Source organism: Macrosteles quadrilineatus, unplaced genomic scaffold (genome assembly GCF_028750875.1).
Source record: "Macrosteles quadrilineatus isolate MER2022 unplaced genomic scaffold, UCM_ALF_1.0 Scaffold_5__1_contigs__length_97177068, whole genome shotgun sequence".
NCBI lineage: Eukaryota > Metazoa > Arthropoda > Insecta > Hemiptera > Cicadellidae > Macrosteles > Macrosteles quadrilineatus.
The window spans coordinates 65,328,503-65,347,102 of NW_026542598.1; the positions used below are offsets into that span (position 1 = coordinate 65,328,503).

An 18,600-nucleotide genomic window follows, 5' to 3' on the forward strand; every position below is an offset into this window, starting at 1 on the left:
AATTTGATGCATAACAACTTAGGTTATTAACGTGGGTTTCCCAATAGTTTCATTGCTTGGTTCAAATGTGTTTAATATATTACAGTACTGTGCTTGCTCGATATCAATCAATCCATTTACGATGATTATTTATCTGCAGGAGATACGTGCTGAGGGACAAATCTTAAAGTGAGAATACCCAGTTAATTAATAATCCTTGGTTTGTGAGAGTTTTTAAACTATAAACATTCTATATAGCATGATAATTTAATATTCCCTTTATTACCTTATAGGTAGACTAGTGGCTTGTAGGGGCAATAGCCCCTATAGGTCTATATTCTAGTAATTATTTTGTACAAATTATTAGTCTCATGGGTTACCCTACCTTGAATTATCGTTAAAAATTTGTGTTTAATATAATATTTATTACATACCCTGCATAATGCATTTTGATGTCTGCTCTGTTTAAAAAAAAAAAATTCAAAAGGACTGTTCATGCAGTGTGTTTACAATATGAACTTTCTAATTATAATACCACCAAGGAACATTTTCAATGATAATCTTCATGAATATTAATTAAATATATATATTTCTTTGAATGTAGACAAATTCACTTCGATAAAACACATATAGATAATGTCATCCTCCAAATTGTAAAATGCTAATTCTATAACAAAATCTCTCTGAAAATAACATTTGTTGTATAGTAGGCCTATTAATCTTGGTCGATTCCTTGGTCTTTATTTGGTTCTAGTACTATTTTAAAATCATCTGGCCGCTTAACCTGGCTAAAAGCAACATAAAGTTGTCCATGGGTTATTTTTTCAAATAGATGCCGACTTTTGTGAAGGTATGCGGGCCTCGCGCTTAAATTATAGGAATAGCGAAAGCTAATCGCAATAGGAATTGAATCCTTATAAACGGCATATTAGGATCTGTAGATATTAGTTTTATTTTGGCATGATAATATGTTCCATTTGCCTACTCCAGCAATTACTTCTAGGTTAACACTTTTTTCAGACACACCTAACACAACCAATCATACTCCATTAACTATAATCCAGACCCTTAAAATAAGGAAAAGTCTATTTCAGCTTTATAATATGTAGTATACATATTACAGTACATATTACCATTGACTATTGCTGGCTACGGACATCGTTGCTTGGTCACAACAGTTGCTATAGCACATAATAAGTCATTCCATCAGTTTGACTTGGTAAAAACCATCGTGTAATTGGCAGACATCAGTAATTTAGATCAGCGCAATCTGTAGGGGGCTCACATCAACTAACAAATTTTATTAAAAACCTGGCTACAACTTTAACATGGGGATGGAATGTCTAGTTGTTGTATTAATAGTCAAAGACCTTTGACTATTACATATCACCATATGCTTTAAATAAAGTTAAACCACATGTTTTAAAGTAAACAAAGCAGACATGACCTAGATTTCCATGCTATTAAATGTGAATTATTTTATTCCGTAACAACCTTTTGGTGCATAATTAAGAAAAATGAATATTTTTTCCCCAAAATTTCATGCCCAGAGCTTTAAAATGAGGCCTCTCCCAGCTTTCTACAGCCTCCCGTTCGCTCACAATTTCATTGTAAAATTTTGGGCTTACGGAATTAGATATATAGATTATAAAAAGTACAATGTATTCTTAATTACTTAGTAGTCAATTTATATGAGTAAATAATAAAAAAGTTGTTTGGAGCTTATTGAGTAATTTATTGAAGCGATAAATGTTGAGCCTATACTCTAATAACGACTTGACCCCCGAAAATCGCGGACATTCAACAGACAGCGTTCAACTAAACATTCGCACATGTTGAGGCTCCTCAGTGTGGTCTGTGGTCCTAACCTCGATGAATCATCATCAACGCGCAGCCTCTGACATGACCCGGTCAACAGCTGACCCAAGGTCACCGGCTGATAAACAGCTGATTGTGATTCACCCGTCTGCAGAGACGAGGTGGCCGAGTGGTTAAGGCGTTGGACTGCTAATCCAATGTGCTCTGCACGCGTGGGTTCGAATCCCATCCTCGTCGAAAACTTTTTGTCCAAGGCGCATCACGATGTGCGGCGCAAGGGAAAGGAAGTGGGGACAAGTAAATCGGCTAATTTAAGGTTTGAGATGGGTTTTTGGCACGATGTTGTCTATATGAATGTTATAAACTTATTTTCCCATTGTGTTTTATGTTCTAATGGTTATTTCTTAAATTATTATTAAATTGTATAAGGTACTTTATATGAAGTCCATAATAACATTGTTGATAAGAATTTGTAAATTGAAGTATTCCATAGCCAAAGATTTATGACATTTTGTATTTTAGGATAGTTCAATAAAAATAAATGTGTAAATTTTATGTGTCGTCAACCTGCATGTATACATTGATGAAGACTTACGTCGGATATTTGACCATATTCAATATGATGTTTTAAATAAGGATTTGATAATGGGTCTTTGTACCCGAAACTAGTCATCCATAGACTAAGTTAAGCCTGAAGACGGAACAAGGTACGTAACCTATTATATATTCGAATAGCAGTGTTGGTGGCAAAAATATTCAATAAAAATAACAAAACCTTATTATTTTTTTACAGACATTGATTACAAAAATATTATCTTGTACCTAACCTAACTTGTAATAAAGAAAACTATGTTATTCATTCTCGTTTGTTTTTAACAAACAAGAAAGCCTAACAAAGTTTTCTTATTTCATTTTTAATTTAGCCTTCATAAATAAAAGTAACAAAAGATTTATTAATGGCTAGTAATTTCTTTTTGGTTAAAACCAAAATCTATTTTACAAAATTGTTCTTTTAGCTAATCTATTTTATGGATGAAATTCGATTTTTTTTATTTGAGTAACGAAGCCAAATACTGTACATGTGTATCTGGATATTGCTGTACAAACCCCCGAGAGTTATGTGAACTCATTCATGTTGGTCTATAAGTCAGACTACAGTTTTATTTATAAACCAAAACTTTCTATATAAGAAAACGATCTGTACAGTTCCACAAGGCTCGGCGAACACTCATCTCAATCAAAGTTTTGGAATAAATAATCCTCCTACTATATTAATATCAAGGAAACACTCTAGCTTAAAACAACCTAAAACTCAACCCAAAATCAAATTAAAATGTCTTTGAATATGATCACATGCTATTAAGTTACATTAAACTTAACAAAAATGTGCTAGGTAATTTTCAAATAAAAAGTAATTAGAACATTAAAAAAGTGTTAGGTATACATTATAAAAAAAATCCCAGAAATATTTCAAAGCATTACAGTTGTATAGTAGCATCATTTAAACCGAGACCAACATACCTGTTCTAATAAAGGCCCTTGATCTCAGTAAAATATGAATAAATTACCTACACAGCACCGTGTGGACAAATGACCCTGACATACTATATAAATCTACGTCTGAATCTATCATCGATCATGTTCATTACACTAATCGAACAGTCGAGGTTATTAAATAGAACCGGGAGCTATAAATCAGCTGATGCATTGTTGCTGGATCAGCTGATCTGTCACGTGATCAGGACTGCACATGCATCAGGTGTTATCTGATAGACTAGTTGAATGCCGCAGTTGATAACGTACATGAATGGTGACCAGTATTAAAATTGCCTTAATAGCAGCGCAGGAGAACTTACCCTGCGGGGAGGGAGGGGGCATTGTAGTAAATAAATTTTGTGGTAAAAGTAAACCGTATCATATTAGGATAACTACTGTGTTTCATGTAGCAGCCAAAAGAAATCGGGTATTTTAGGACTAGGTTGTTAAAAATATAACGAGTTCGTAGGTAGCATTTCATTGATAAATGTTGTGAACAGGTGACAGTGATTCAGCATTCATTAATGGCTGGAAGTCGTTCTTTGAGAGATTCAAACAAGTATTCGTAAGGATAATTAGTTACACAGAAAATTACTTTTAGTGGCTCAAAACCAACGATCACATCTCAAAACTGTCATACAGTAAAATGTTTATTGTATGCTTTGATTAAAACAACGGCTGTACAATATGATTTTACAGTATATTTCTTTTGACCACATGTCAGTTTAGTACTTTCAATCACGGTTTTGTATATAAAAAATATTACTCTATATAATGTGGTATGTTTGTTTTCAGTTTTCAGTTTGGAAAATTATCAGCCATAGCGATATTTTTAATAGGTTGGTGAAAATTATAGTGAATTTTATATACATAGACTATTAGCATCCTTTGGAACGAGCTTAGATTTCTTGGACGACTAAATAAATGTTCGCTAATATTAACATATTTTTTGCCAAATCGTGAAATACGTACATGTCCATTCATAAAACATAACTTTTAAATTTAACACCTAAGCTGCTAACCCATCGACAGCTGTTGCTAGTTAGTGGGATTGTGGCAATAACAAGAGACAAGCGCCGCCGTGTGGTCGTATGGGGAACCAGGAGAATAAGGGGAACAGCTCCTCGCAATTGTAAACAAATTAGACGTATAAACAAACATAAACACACGGTGAACCTCTCCGGTCGGTGAACTCACCGCTGCACGCGTGTCAAACTGTATTACACGGCAATAACAAACTGCACGCGTGTCAAACTGTATTACACGGCAATAACAAACTGCACGCGTGTCAAACTGTATTACACGGCAATATTAAACCACATGCGTGTCAAACTGTATTACACGGCAAATACAAACTGCACGCGTGTCAAACTGTTATTACACGGAAGTAACAAACTGCACGCGTGTCAAACTGTTATTACACGGCAATAGCAAACCGCACGCGTGTCAAAGTGTATTACACGAGTGACAGAAGACTGCAGGCGTGTCAAACTTTACTAAAAAAAACATACAGCATGGCAGGTGTCAAACCGTATCAACAAATCAATAACAAACTCACGCGTTCCAAACTGTATTACACGTTAATAATTGACCGCACGCGTGTCAAACTATATTACAAGTCAACAACAAACCAACGCGTGTCGAACTGTATTACTCGGAAATATCAAACCGTATTACTCGGAAATATCAAACCTTACCGAGTCGAACTGTATTGGGGGTAGTAATGAATGAGCAAATCCCCATAATACATGTGTCAAACATGAAAACAATCCTAATCATAGTGAGATATAATGATGAGAAGGTGATCATCCAAGTTAATATTTCCAATAATATCAATGCATTTTGGATAGTAAATTTAGAACTTAGTGGGAGGATGGCAAACCTTTGTGAAATTTGCAACTCCTGGCGTTGTCCTAGGAGTGGCAGGGTCGGGTGTCCTGTGGTCCTGGGGAGCTACTGTGAGCACCTGGAGGGTTTCTGGCGATTTCAACTTCCGGAAGCCCCCCCCAACACGCCTTGTTAAATAGGTTACTCAGGCTACTTGAGTTTCACATTGAAGGGCCTGGAATGCAGTGTGCAACCTTTTGCATCAAACAAACAAAACAACTGAAAGTCCTGTAAGTGTTTATTTTCCAAATAAGAGAGAAGTTACGTGATCACGAGTTTTGCGTTTTATAGAACGATACGGAAAAGGCACTGCGAGGAAACTACATGGTTATCATGGTTATTCTGGTCAGGCCACATGGTAGATACTGTACGTTAAATGCAAATTCAACTATTTTAACCATGATCAATTACTGTAGCTTTTTGAAATTGTCACATTACGTCAAGGCTGACTGGTAATTTTTCTTCATGATATTTAAAAAACAGGATTCCTCGATTAGCTTCAGTGCTATGAATTCTTTATATTAGAGCAAATGTTACCATTCCAGATTCTACATTTTATCAGATCCCCAATCTGCATAACTACTCCAGTTTCTAAATTACTCTGTGATTTTCTTTCCAGAGGTTTTGAGAGAAGATCGCGTCTGTGGAATGTAGAGCGGTGTGGCAAATACGCAGACGGATGACATAGGAGTGATTATAACTGGTGGACGCGACCTAGACCAAGACACTTCCGGTCTGATGTTCCTGGAACTGAGATATATCTGTCAGCATCGCTGGTCCAGCTACTTGAAGCGACATTGACGTTCCCACTGAACTGTTCCACTACACTTGAACTCTTGTGACTTTATGGCTGTTATTACGATAACGTATCTTAATCCCAAGTTCAGATAGACGATATCACTGAAGTTCCCGCTAATAGTTCTACTCCACTTGAACTTCAAATACTTTCAAGCTTTGATTACCAAAACTAACTCTCAGTATCGTTTTCTAGATATTCGGTTGTGTCAATGAAGATTTCACTACATTATCTTTGGTGTTATAATATACTTGAGCTCTACATTGTGCTTGTGATTACGATGTGAAACTGCAAGCCACAAATACTTAGAGAAAAGATTCCCTTGTACAGTTTATTGTAACTATGCTTTCTTCCTCAACAAAATGTAATTTACAGTGCTACACTTTATAAATATTGGTTGACTATTTTATTGTTAAGATGTTTTTTTCAGATCTACAATAATGTAATTTCTTTAATTTACGAAGAAAAACAGGCAATTAAATTTTTCGGCAATCTGTGAGTCGAAGCAGAAGAACGGTTCGTTTTAAAGAGTCGTTCATAGAGTCCCTCTCCGTTTGTTCCGGAGCTGTCGGCCCCTTTTTGAGCACATCTTTCTGTGGGCGAAACCTTCCGGCCCTTTTTGTTTTCACTTTCAAAATCTCAAATCCAAATAATTCACAGCACCACTAACTATTGTTCTACACTCTAACTCAGCTTACATTGTGGTACAATAGAACAATGATCAATTACAACCCTTACAAACATTCTAGAACAACACTGCTCGTTCCCACTATATTAACACATTACCGAAGTCTGATACGTTATCGGCATCATGTAACACGTTTAAGCAAGATTCAATGGAGTGCGAACGCAACAGCGATGGCAAGTGAGATACTTACGTACACCAAGGTCCGACAACTTATCGTTACTTTCTAAACAACTTGTTGCAGAGATAAGGGCGAGCTTGTCTGATGGCGTGAACATATGGGTTAAGTGCATCAAGGGAGAAACAATGTACAATAGCCGTGTATAACAAGCTATATATTGAAATATAAAGTCATTGATTATGTTAGACCCTGAGAAACCCGTTTATTTCCTTGCAAGATTAGTAAGTGTTCGTTTTTTTTTATATTGTAAAAAAAATGTGTACAGTATTAATATGATAATACATTTTCTTAAAAGAGGTATACGTCGTCAAACTTGTATTCATGTTTCTGTTCAAAATTTCATTCTTCCTGAAAATCAGCCACTATTTTTAAATGTTATGATGGAATGGCCTCTAGATCGTCTGAATAAACTAATATAGGTTTAAATTACCTGTTTTCTGTCAAAACGATCAGTTTAGTAGTATGATGACTACAGCTGTTTCGTGCTTAAAAAATAGCACATCTTCAGGTCCAGAATGTCTTGCTAATCCCTCATGTAGAGTTCGTCAAAAATATAAACAAATAAATAAACGGGACACACATACGGATACGACACACACGAAAATACATTTAATAAACTGGTCGACCAGACGCTGATTCACGAGACACGGCGCCGGTGGAAGGTAAGTCGCGACTGTCACGTGTCGGCAGCGTTGATGTCGGCACGTGTATACCGATGAAGTAAATGTCTTAAAACACATCGCAGTCGCCAATGGTTACAACAGTTCCCTAATCGATAAACTGATTAATAAACAACAGAATAAAACCAAGAACCAACCACAAGGCAACAAAAGATACATCAGTGCAGATTATGGTGTTGTGTTAAACCACACCTTAACAAACGAACTTGCAAAAAGAGATGTCGTAGTATCTTTCAAAACAAAGAACAAACTTTCAAACATAATCACTGAGAGAACTAAACCAGATTCTGATAAAATTAATAAAACTGGAATTTACAAATTGATATGTGATGATTGTCCTAATTTTTATATAGGTCAGACAGCAAGATCGTTTTCCACTAGGTTTAAAGAACACATACCGAAGAGAAACTCAAAATCAGCCTACGCAAACCATCTTATATCCTCCAACCACAATTACACCAACATACATAATAACTTAGAAGTATTACATTTTTGCAACAAAGGGCATTACATGGACACTGTTGAAGAATTCGAAATTTATAAAGCATCAAAAAGTCAACCACAAAACATCCTGAACGAGAAATTGTCATTTGAATCCAACATTATTTATAACACCGCCATCCATATCACCAGTAATCAGACAAGAAAAGAGCGAGATAAGGATAATACAGGGGTAGGGGTCAACGCTGCCGACACGTGACAGTCGCGACTTACCTTCCACCGGCGCCGTGTCTCGTGAATCAGCGTCTGGTCGACCAGTTTATTAAATGTATTTTCGTGTGTGTCGTATCCGTATGTGTGTCCCGTTTATTTATTTGTTTATATTTTTGACGAACTCTACATGAGGGATTAGCAAGACATTCTGGACCTGAAGATGTGCTATTTTTTAAGCACGAAACAGCTGTAGTCATCATACTACTAAACTGATCGTTTTGACAGAAAACAGGTAATTTAAACCTATATTAGTTTAAATGTTAGTTTTTTTTTTAATTCTTTTAGATAATTGACCTTGAGTATCGACGAAGCACCCATCTACTATGTAGGTGATGTCGTCAATGTTTTTACTCAAGGATAACGTTATAATCTTTAGTTCTATTTTCCGTTTCGTGACTTTGATGTTTCAGAATACGAGAGATTTTATGGAAATAGAAAAGCTAGTATTACTTTAAGATGCATCTCCAGTTTTAAATGATTTGATAAATAGTAAAATGTCATAGTGACACACACAGCAGCACACTCTTTTAGAGGTTAAATCGAACTATGGAAGTAACATTTTAATATAAAACTGTATTCATCATAAAAATTTGGATGTTATGTCTAATATCTAATTAATCGGAACTTGTCTCTATTAAAACATTGGGCGAGCAAATAGGATAGGTTTTGATATCTTCCGAAACCTAATAGTTTTTAACAACCCATTTACTAGTATGGTAGTAAATCACATTTAAATTGCCGTAAAACCTAATTATTTCCCAAAGTTGTGTATTGTATAGTGTTTATAAAGATGACACACACACTGACAAATATTGGCTTTCAGCGATGGTTTTACAACCGGTTCCTTTGATTATTGACGAGTTGTAATAAATCAAATGACGGAGTTTGGCTCAAGGCATAGGCAATTTTCGGATGGTTGTTGCATGGAATTTTTAATAACACTCAAACAAGTGACTTCTGTAGAAAATATGATTTATCGCATGGTAATTATTCACTTCCAACAGACGAGACAAATTAACTCAAGAATCTTGTAACTATATAATTATTGTAACTTTATAAATAAAAAAATTGGGATGAAACTTAATTGGCTAGAAATAGCCAGTATTAACTAGACTTAGTCGGAAAGATCTAATACGTTTAGTAGAAAGGATTTATCATAAAACCTTCTAGTAATCACATTTTCAACACCTTTTAGAGTTGTTCTTTCAATAACCTAAAAAATTAATAATTTCCTCAAACCCAGAATCTATCTCATATAGGCCTGCACCCAACTCAACAGTGAAAAGATATTACAGTTGTCTAGAAATTAATTTATACCCAGTCGTATTTTCGTTTAATGTCCCGACGCCCATGCAGACCTTAGTCAGCCGTGCGTCTCGTTGGCTCTGCTCCATAGGGGTTGAATCAATTGTAGAACTGCAATATAGGCCTGTGTTCTGCAATAGCAGACAAATTGCTCGGATTGCATGCAATCACGTCTGATAAATTGCACACAAGTGTTGTGTTCCAGGCTGTTCAATCCATGACATCGATAGACAAAGAGATAAAGCACAAAGACGATGGCGACATAGGGTTCTGCTCAGACGGTCAGGGCTACAGCTTGACATGTAGCATGTTCATACCTTTACTAGTGTACATGTTGCTCGAATTCGAGCAATTACAAAGTATTACTGGAGTTATTTAAAAACGAATAACAGTCATATTTACAATGAGTTTAAAAGAGTCAATTCAAAGATTACCGGTGTGTAACTCAGACCATGTTTATCTTCGTTATTCGTTATTGATAAACCTAAAGCATTCCGGCCGGTTTTCTCCTTCTCAAAATGCCTCGCTGTAGGCCTACAGGCAACACTGGTCATTGATAGAGGGCCAATTGAGAACGAAAAGTCGTTTTGGGGTAGTTTTAGGGCGCATTTATAACCTAATAGTTGAGATTGTCCAGGGTCAGGTGCTGACTGTACGCGCCACTGTTCTGTAGCTGCGGTCGTTATCACGATTACGCCTCCTGTCTATGTTTCATTGTCGTTGCGCCGGAGGCATTTAAAAGAAAAAAAACAACAAATAAACAAATTTTAGCTACACAAAACAACGATAAATTAATACATTTAAGTTACGTACAATTATGCTACACAATCCATCATAGCGACACAAAACAACGATAAATACACAAATTTAAGATACAACCATACTAACACGATCCGTCTTGGGGGTTATGTTTACACAAACTCATCTAGTAAATAAATTAACTCAATGCGTTTCATTGAATTGAAAAATAAACAAAAGCAATTAAATTATACAGCTGATCAAAATGTAAACAATTAGGTTCTCCATAAGGATAACATGGGAACTTTCAAAGCCACTGTGGCAGAGGCCAAGGGACTTTTTCAAAAATGTAAGGCCAGTTAGCAAATCTACGCGACGCGCTCTTTTCAATGAGACGTCAATGGATAAAATCGGCTAAGAAATGGCGGAGGAGTTCAACCGACAAAGTTTCATGTAGCGTATTAATTATATAGATTGATTTATTTGTTCAATTTGTTAACTTCTTGATACGCTCTTGAAAAAAAATCTACGATTATGAAGTAATTAAGATGCGCTTCTCCATCGGTTTACGGCCATCACCAAGTACATTCTAAAACTTAAAGTGGAACCTCGCCTTTACAAGCCAAAAACAATATAACGAATTACTCTATATAACGTAGTATTTACTAGTGCATATGTATAGACTTGCCACTCACGAGAAAAGTGTTAAATTATATACTTGCAGGTGTCACAATTTGTAATGGTTAGTTGTTCAAAAAGATTCAAAAAGTACAAAGACTGGACATCTGGGGTTTCTTGTTAACATTAATTATCTAAAAAAAATAGTTTTACTATTTTTTACGCAATACTCATTATTGGATTATATAGCATGCATGCTTTCCTAATTTAATCAGATTTTATAGCAGACGTTCCTAATTTAATCAGTTTTTGGGGACGTCAGTTTAACCGGAGAACCCCTTATCCGGACTGGTCTCGGTCTCCCGATGAGTCCGAATTAGAGGGAGTCTCCTGTAATGTATTATTAGTTTGTATAGCACCAAATTGTATTCCTTAAAAGTATTTCTTGCTTGTTGGAATATGAAACCAAACCTACCTCAAAGCCAAACTAATCCTTATTAATTAAAGGAATACATGAAATAAGTAAAAACCTTTATAAAATATTGATGACTGCAGATTAATAAAATAAATCGCAATAAGAAATTGATTAATTACCAAGCAAAAAGAGTCTACGGCATCGTTTGATTATTTTCGGGACATAGAAGAACGAATCTGACTGATTTCGTTTCTCTGGTCTATATGCTATTAGGTCGACCATTACTAAAGATATTGGATTTGAATCACACAACGCCGAGGCAAAGGGGTATTTTAAGGCAAAGAAAAGTGAAGCATGAAGTTGAATGAATATGATCTTTGTTACAGAGAGATAAGCTGGCCAGAATCTCTAAAAGTACATTGATCACCAACAGCTGTGTCCCTTATAAATTTGGATAACAAACAGTATCGAACCTGCGTCCTTCTAATTACTTAGCGAGCACTTCTACTCAGCTAAACAACTAGGAAACTATTTTAGTCAATCAATGATGCTACTACACATAATTCATTTCCCTCTATTCCCCGGCCTTGCAAGATCTACCTTATATCTCGGCCTTAAACTTGTAAACTGCAATCGCTTTCCAGTCAGCAATGTACTCCAGTCGCCCACTCGTCTGCATTCCAGCCCGGGACATCGCACTGATTGCGTGTGCCCAGATAATAGACGTATGATAAAGTGAGCCTCCCTTTCAATCTCCAGGGTAGAATGAACTGTAGATCGTAGATATCTGGTGATCGGTCGCTTTACATCGAGGAATGTTTTAACACTTGATTGATAACTGGAGATTGTGGAGATGGGAATACGTGTCAAGAGGTTATTGAGGTTTGAATAGACAAGTTTGGAAGAGTAAATGGGCCCATGATGGAAAATTGTTTGGGTTGGACATAAACGTTTTTATCGGTGGAAATTATTTTGGAATGACATCGGCTTAATTTTTACGGTAACATCACGCATTTATAGTTTTACTGAAATATAACAATGGTAGGAACAGTATGACGCAAATTAGGAATAATTAATTGGATAGCTTCACAAAAGAATGGTAGCCAAAATAGTGAAGTGGCTTCTCTTTATTCTGTTGAAACTTTTAGTGCGTAGCAAATCATAGCCGATAAGCTTACAATTTTTTGAACCTCATATGTTAATTTTTCCTGGTATAAGAATGCTTGTTCGAAACGAAACGGCAGCTAGTTCAATCCTTAGATAAGTATTAATAAGTGGCTCTTTACTGGTTCAAAACTCTTCCCAGCTGTCCTTGCTCATTGGGCTTTATGTTCCTGGCTAAATAAACCCGCTGGTTTTGGTAAAAATAAGAAAAAGCTAAACATGTTATTATTACTTAATTCTACACTCATCTGTGATTCATACGCAGCTAAGTGGCGTTATGTAGTAATAAATGACAATAGTCTTAGTATACAATTGCTTGGGAAAATAATGAGTTTGGCCAAAGAACGAGGTAAACTACCTGTAGTTGTGTCATGCAACTGGAAATCTGAGGATAGAGAACAAACAACTGCAAATTATTTTGAACTAAAAGGTATCTATGGAAAAATATTACGTCTTAATTTTCAGATCACTTATTTTTTTTCGACCTTTGTACGTAAAGGAGCCAACAATGGTGAAGGTAAGCGCCCAAACATCTTATGTACGAGTCATGAAACAACATTGATATTGTTATTCCACGGTGAATCATTCTTTACTGTACATTAAATAGAATAACTCATATTTACAGCCGCTATAAATAACACTGCTTTATTCTCGGAACTTCTACGGCTACCAAACACTTTACGGCTTGCGTGTGACAATAAGTGCGTGTATTGTTTATTATGTAGCTGTAACTCCAAGGTTGTGACGAGAATCGTTGTTTTTTACGTGATATATTACAGAATAATGTACATCTGTCTTTAAGGATAATGTAAGCGTATAATACAACAACAAAAAATGGACTCAAATGCAGAATAGTGACAGAGACATTTCTGTGACATATAGTTGAAAAACCATATTAGACAATGACAATATGAGAAAACATATGGATCTCCAGGAATTTTAGTATAAAATAGATATGAAGGATTTAAATTTTTTGTGAAATATATATTTGTGTTTCCATGTAAATTAATGTTCTTTTTGCACACATGATAATTAATCAAAGTAAGGTACGCCATTGTTTTTAAATTTGTCCTTAGTTTCTTTGTCAATTTAAATTTAAGACTGCCCACCAAATTAATTTTGGGTCTTTCAATTCGTTGTTTTAAGTTTTTGTGTTCTCAACCAGCTTTAAAAGATAAATGAATTCAATATTTTACACTACTACTACTACCAACATATTTAAAGAGCTAAGTGCTTGTTGATTGGTATTTTTGTAAAATTTGCGATTCTTTCCATAAGTTTGTGATATCAAAGAAACAGTAACCTATTTGTCGTGTTCATCGTAGCAGCAAATTTAAGTACCCAATGATGGTTTTTACTGAGTCTGGGGGAACTTTTTTTAACGAATCCGCTTGAACCGAAATATCAAAAAGTTAATAATCGCTTAATGTTTGCTGTCACAAGGGCGATGTTATCTATATCTGCCTTATAATCGGTTTAATATTCTGGCATTCATCATTTTGTGAGAACCAGAATTTAAAAATAATAAATAATAATAAATTCTGGCTCTTCCTGAACGATGAACGCCTCTCTTCTCAACACTCGAGAGGATCGACTTGTGATGATTTACCCGCCACATTTCACTTGCTTCGCTCCTGTCCGCCATATCGGTGAAATATGGCGGCAAATGAAAGACGTTCGGGCAACCGTAAACACAACGTCCAATAAATCTCCCTCCCTGTCTACTTTAGCTGCTAGTTTCTAAAAATAAGTGATAACGTTAGTAATCAACCGGCACGTGTCGGAAGGTGCGAGAATCATGGCAAAAAGTGGACGATTAAACTAAATAAATTAGTTTGTATAGAATGGATATGTATATGGGCATTAGAGAAACCACTTTTAGTTCACTCGTCCGATTAAAAGAACGAGTCCTTAAAGTTAAAAACCTTTCTGCCAGTAACCTCCTTTGCATTTATCGAAAGAACTCATGTTTTGCAAAAAAAGTTTCTAAAATAACTTTAATTGCTACGTGCAGTTCCTATAGAACGCAGTCATCCTTTTACTGGGTGGTTTTTTTTCTGCAGTCTCCACAATCTTTGAGTACCAAGAGTCTCTATTTGTTTTAGTTGATCGGCGTTGACATAGAAGTAGTTTTGCGAATTTTCATTTGCAGCAGATACAATATTGTAAACTATATTTAGGAAACGTGTGCCAGGTGTTTACTAAATATGTCCCGAATTCGTAATTTAAAAACATTTGGGGCTTACAGGATATCCATACTTTGAATTCAACTCTCATCTATATAGGTATTCTTATATCTGTATTCAGTCAAGTCTCAGTACTAGATTACGTCAGGATGATAGCAAAACAACAGAACTATAATGCGTCTCTGTCCCATTTTCACTCTTGTGACCTTGAACCATTACAAATTAACAGGTGCATAATCAAACTGACGTCCATATCTCCCTGATAAACCTGACCACGCACAGCCGGCCAAAGTTCCCTTGATCCTCTCTTCCGCTCAAAACAGTTTTCTCGTTGGGCTATGATGGGCGGCACGAGCTCGGCAGACGAGACTCTAATTGTGTGGTGACGACCAGACCACACACCACACCACACACCACAGGACCTTGACTGGACCATTATAATGGTTACCTCCGAGCCGTCAACACCGGCCGAAACAGTAATTGCCGCCGCTCCACACTGCAAGCTTCTTTATTAAGAAGATAGTTGCTTTTGAAATCTTAAACAATTTTAACCAAGTAAGAGAAACCTGTACATTTCCAGGATTGTAAAAATTGACGTATGTAATCTCATTAAGATAGTTACCTGAGGTATATTTTTTGTATTCACTCCAATCAATCAACACGTTAGAAGAATATTTTCCAAATGGTTAACTAGCAATTGCAATTTTATGTAAAATGGTAAAATGTCTTTTAGAGTCACAAATTAGACAATATACATTATTGCTACTGCTATTAACACGATCCACTCATTTAGGAGTATTTTGAGCGAGCCGAAACTCGATTTTGAGTAAAATATTAAATAAAAATGGAGGGGGGCTGAGATGTTGTTTTCTGAAAAAGACCAGTTGGTTCCTTTAACAACCAATAATTCACCAGCTAAATGAACAAGAACAACGAATAAGTTCATTTTCTTAGTAGCGAAATTCTTCCTAGATAGACATATGATTTCCAAAAAAGGACCTTCTGTGAAAATGTTATTTCAATCAGAAAAGGAAACTAATGCTTATTTTGAGGCCAATTCGTTGTTGTAAAAAAGCTTCTAATGGAGAAACATTCCTAATATAAACGCTAAACTGCGTCTGTATTGCTAAAACATATTACTCTATAGCTTCAAAATGACTTACCATTCCATGACAGAGACTGACTGCCACCGAAGACAGCGGGTCTCCTTGCACCTTTCCTGAGTAGAAGCAGCCGTCAGCTCTCAGACCGAGGTGTTCCAGCTTGGAGGTGTTCTCCCACACGTGTGTCACCTGGGGGTAATGATGTGAAGTTAAAGAAGTGGTAAAAGAACACTTTAGAAATTTCTGAGGAGCCATCAGACCTTTGAGAAAGAGACTAAAAATCATTCTGAAATATTTATCACGCGTAAGGTGAAATAGGTAGGCCTACTGGCTTAAAATAAAAGATGAATGAAATAATCGGTACTTTATCTTAGGGTAGTAATTGAATATAGATGAACATGTGGTGAAAATGTTAGAGGTTAGAATGTTTGCTTGCGAGGAGAATCTCAATCATAAGATGATGGAAGGGAAGATGTCACGAAAACCTATGGTGTGTAAAGTATTGAAAATAAGTATAAGTATTCAAAAGTAGGGGTCAGTGTAAAAAATAGTAAATATTCCATGAAACTCAGAACAAGAAATTTGTAAATGAGCAGGAATAATACTCTAGCTGATATTAGGAGACTTTTTGTCTAATTGTTACACATTGAGAGGAGTTGGAAATGTTTAAAATGTTGTGTTGTATAAGTAAAATGTATGGTCAAAGAAAAAAATTGAGATTCAACTATCTTCCATAGCATAACAATTTTGTTTCTTTACCACACAGCTTACACAACAGCTGTTTGAGAATATTACATTACACGCCACCCAAGCAAAGTGAAATCACTCATTTCCACATACTGGAGGACGAGACGGAGGAAGTCTGTTTATGGAGTGGCAACAAATAGTCCACCTACGAGCCCCCATTTATCATAAGCCCATTTTGTGACAGTTACCTTTTAAATTGCGGTTTACAGCCGAGGCCCGTATTAGGACGCAAGAGTTAATGGCTGACATTTGTTTCTACGCCTACGAGATGAAGCTTTGCATCGGACCGTGTTGAACTGAGACTTCGGGAATTGTAGTAGTTGGTCTTCGTTGTAAAATATTGGTTTGATTTGGCTTTCACTACAACCATTGCATATCATACTCAGAGAATGCATCGGTTCCCATTCCACCCTCAAACCGCTTAAAGTATAATTATATTTTCCATATTAGGCATTGGGGTCACTAGCCTAAAAATACCTTTAAAATAGTGTGAAATTGAACAAGCGTCCACGGATTATAAACTGCGATTAAATTTTATGTTCTAATTAAGATAATGATTCAATAACTGATAAAGTTCGTGTACTTGCATATCTTTAGTTTGTCGGGGTTACTATATCGTGCGCGCCTTTGCACCAATGTGTCAATGGAGCTTTGGTTTAGAAATACTGTTACTGTATCTAGCAACCCACATTCAAGCATGTAGCCTACCTAGACACTTCTCTCATGGTTCCCTTCTGTGAATGTACCGTTGGGGTATTCAATAGTATCGTATTATTTTCTGAGGATAATTTACCAGAGAAACTTATATTGAAAAAGAATTTTTTTTGAAGAATTTTAAACCGCATTGCTTTCCAAAAAAGTGGAAAATGGTACATCTTAAGATGCCAGATACCCTAAATTAACGATAAAGACGCTATGAATCAGAATAATCTCGAAAAGATAATCTTGAAAAGGCAGAATTTAAGAAAACTGACTAAACACTTAATTTACCTTACAAAGGAAACATATCCACCAGTTGTCATCACGTTTCTTTTACACCTGAGATACTGGCGAGTGTATTCAAATTGATTTCTCCTCGAGTAACAAATCCAAGCCGACTCTTTAGCCCCCCACCGGGATGAAATAATTTGCACACGTTTAATGCAAATAAAACATCATTAGTTATTCTGACGAGGTCTGAAGGTCATGGACCGGTCGAACTGTCTGCCCAAAGCTTCTCTACAAGACCCAACTCTCAATGCTTCCTTGTTCGGGGCGAGCCACATTGGGGATAAAACCAAACATGTTGTCATCGCTATAAAATGTGATTTACGTTTTACTGAGTCGTTTGGAAACAAATATATGCTTATACACCGTAGAATAAACCTTTGAACCCAATACTGATTTGGAATTCTTTAAACGTATTCAACTATACGACGTATTTGTCACGTTTTTGAAAGGTAAGGGTCCACATCCTAGTTTCTTTACTGTTTATTGTTTATTGGCAAAAGTTTACAATTGTGAAATGATATTAGGAATTTAAATTTATCCATTTATTATATGGCTACCTCTATATAAAATTACGTGTGCCTCTTTTATCCCACAAAAACCATCGTACAAATTAAACACAAAGACTTTACAAAGTACTGTCGTCTTCATATTACTGTTTGTATATAAAGCAGCTACTAAAGGTTTTTCCTTCACCGGGTGATTTTACTAGGTAAGCCATTTCTAAACTAGTTTATATTATCATTGGTGGAAATCTAAACACTTATCTCTCGTAAATCTCTCGTGAAATGCCACTGGCGTAAAAAAAATCATATAACAATAATAAACAACTTTTCTACAATAGTATTAGAAAATTAAATCCTCAGTATTGTTATAATGTAAAAGAAGGGTAAAGGTACTTGCCTATGATATAAAACTCAGTACATTTAATTTTAAATCATTTACGTCGTCATTCACCAATATTTTAATTATTTTCAAGTAAAGTACAGTAAAATGCATATCCATTATTACGTTTCGAGTTAATAATTTTTCTCTCCTTTGTTTGATTTAGCTAGCATAAC

General features: G+C 35.7%; 1 protein-coding gene and 1 non-coding gene across 3 annotated transcripts in view; one reads left to right on the plus strand and one right to left on the minus strand.

Moving 5' to 3' along the window:
• LOC128994550 (A disintegrin and metalloproteinase with thrombospondin motifs 9-like) overlaps positions 1-18,600 on the minus strand; it is a 216,678-nt gene that overhangs the window by 116,588 nt on the left and 81,490 nt on the right. For both annotated transcript variants that reach the window (XM_054419174.1, XM_054419173.1), the window contains exon 4: positions 15,866-15,994. In XM_054419174.1, coding sequence (XP_054275149.1) covers positions 15,866-15,994 — 129 coding nt within the window. The remainder of the gene's footprint in view (positions 1-15,865; positions 15,995-18,600) is intronic.
• Positions 1,953-2,034, plus strand: Trnas-gcu (transfer RNA serine (anticodon GCU)). The gene has a single exon. It is a non-coding gene; the product is annotated as a tRNA-Ser (tRNA).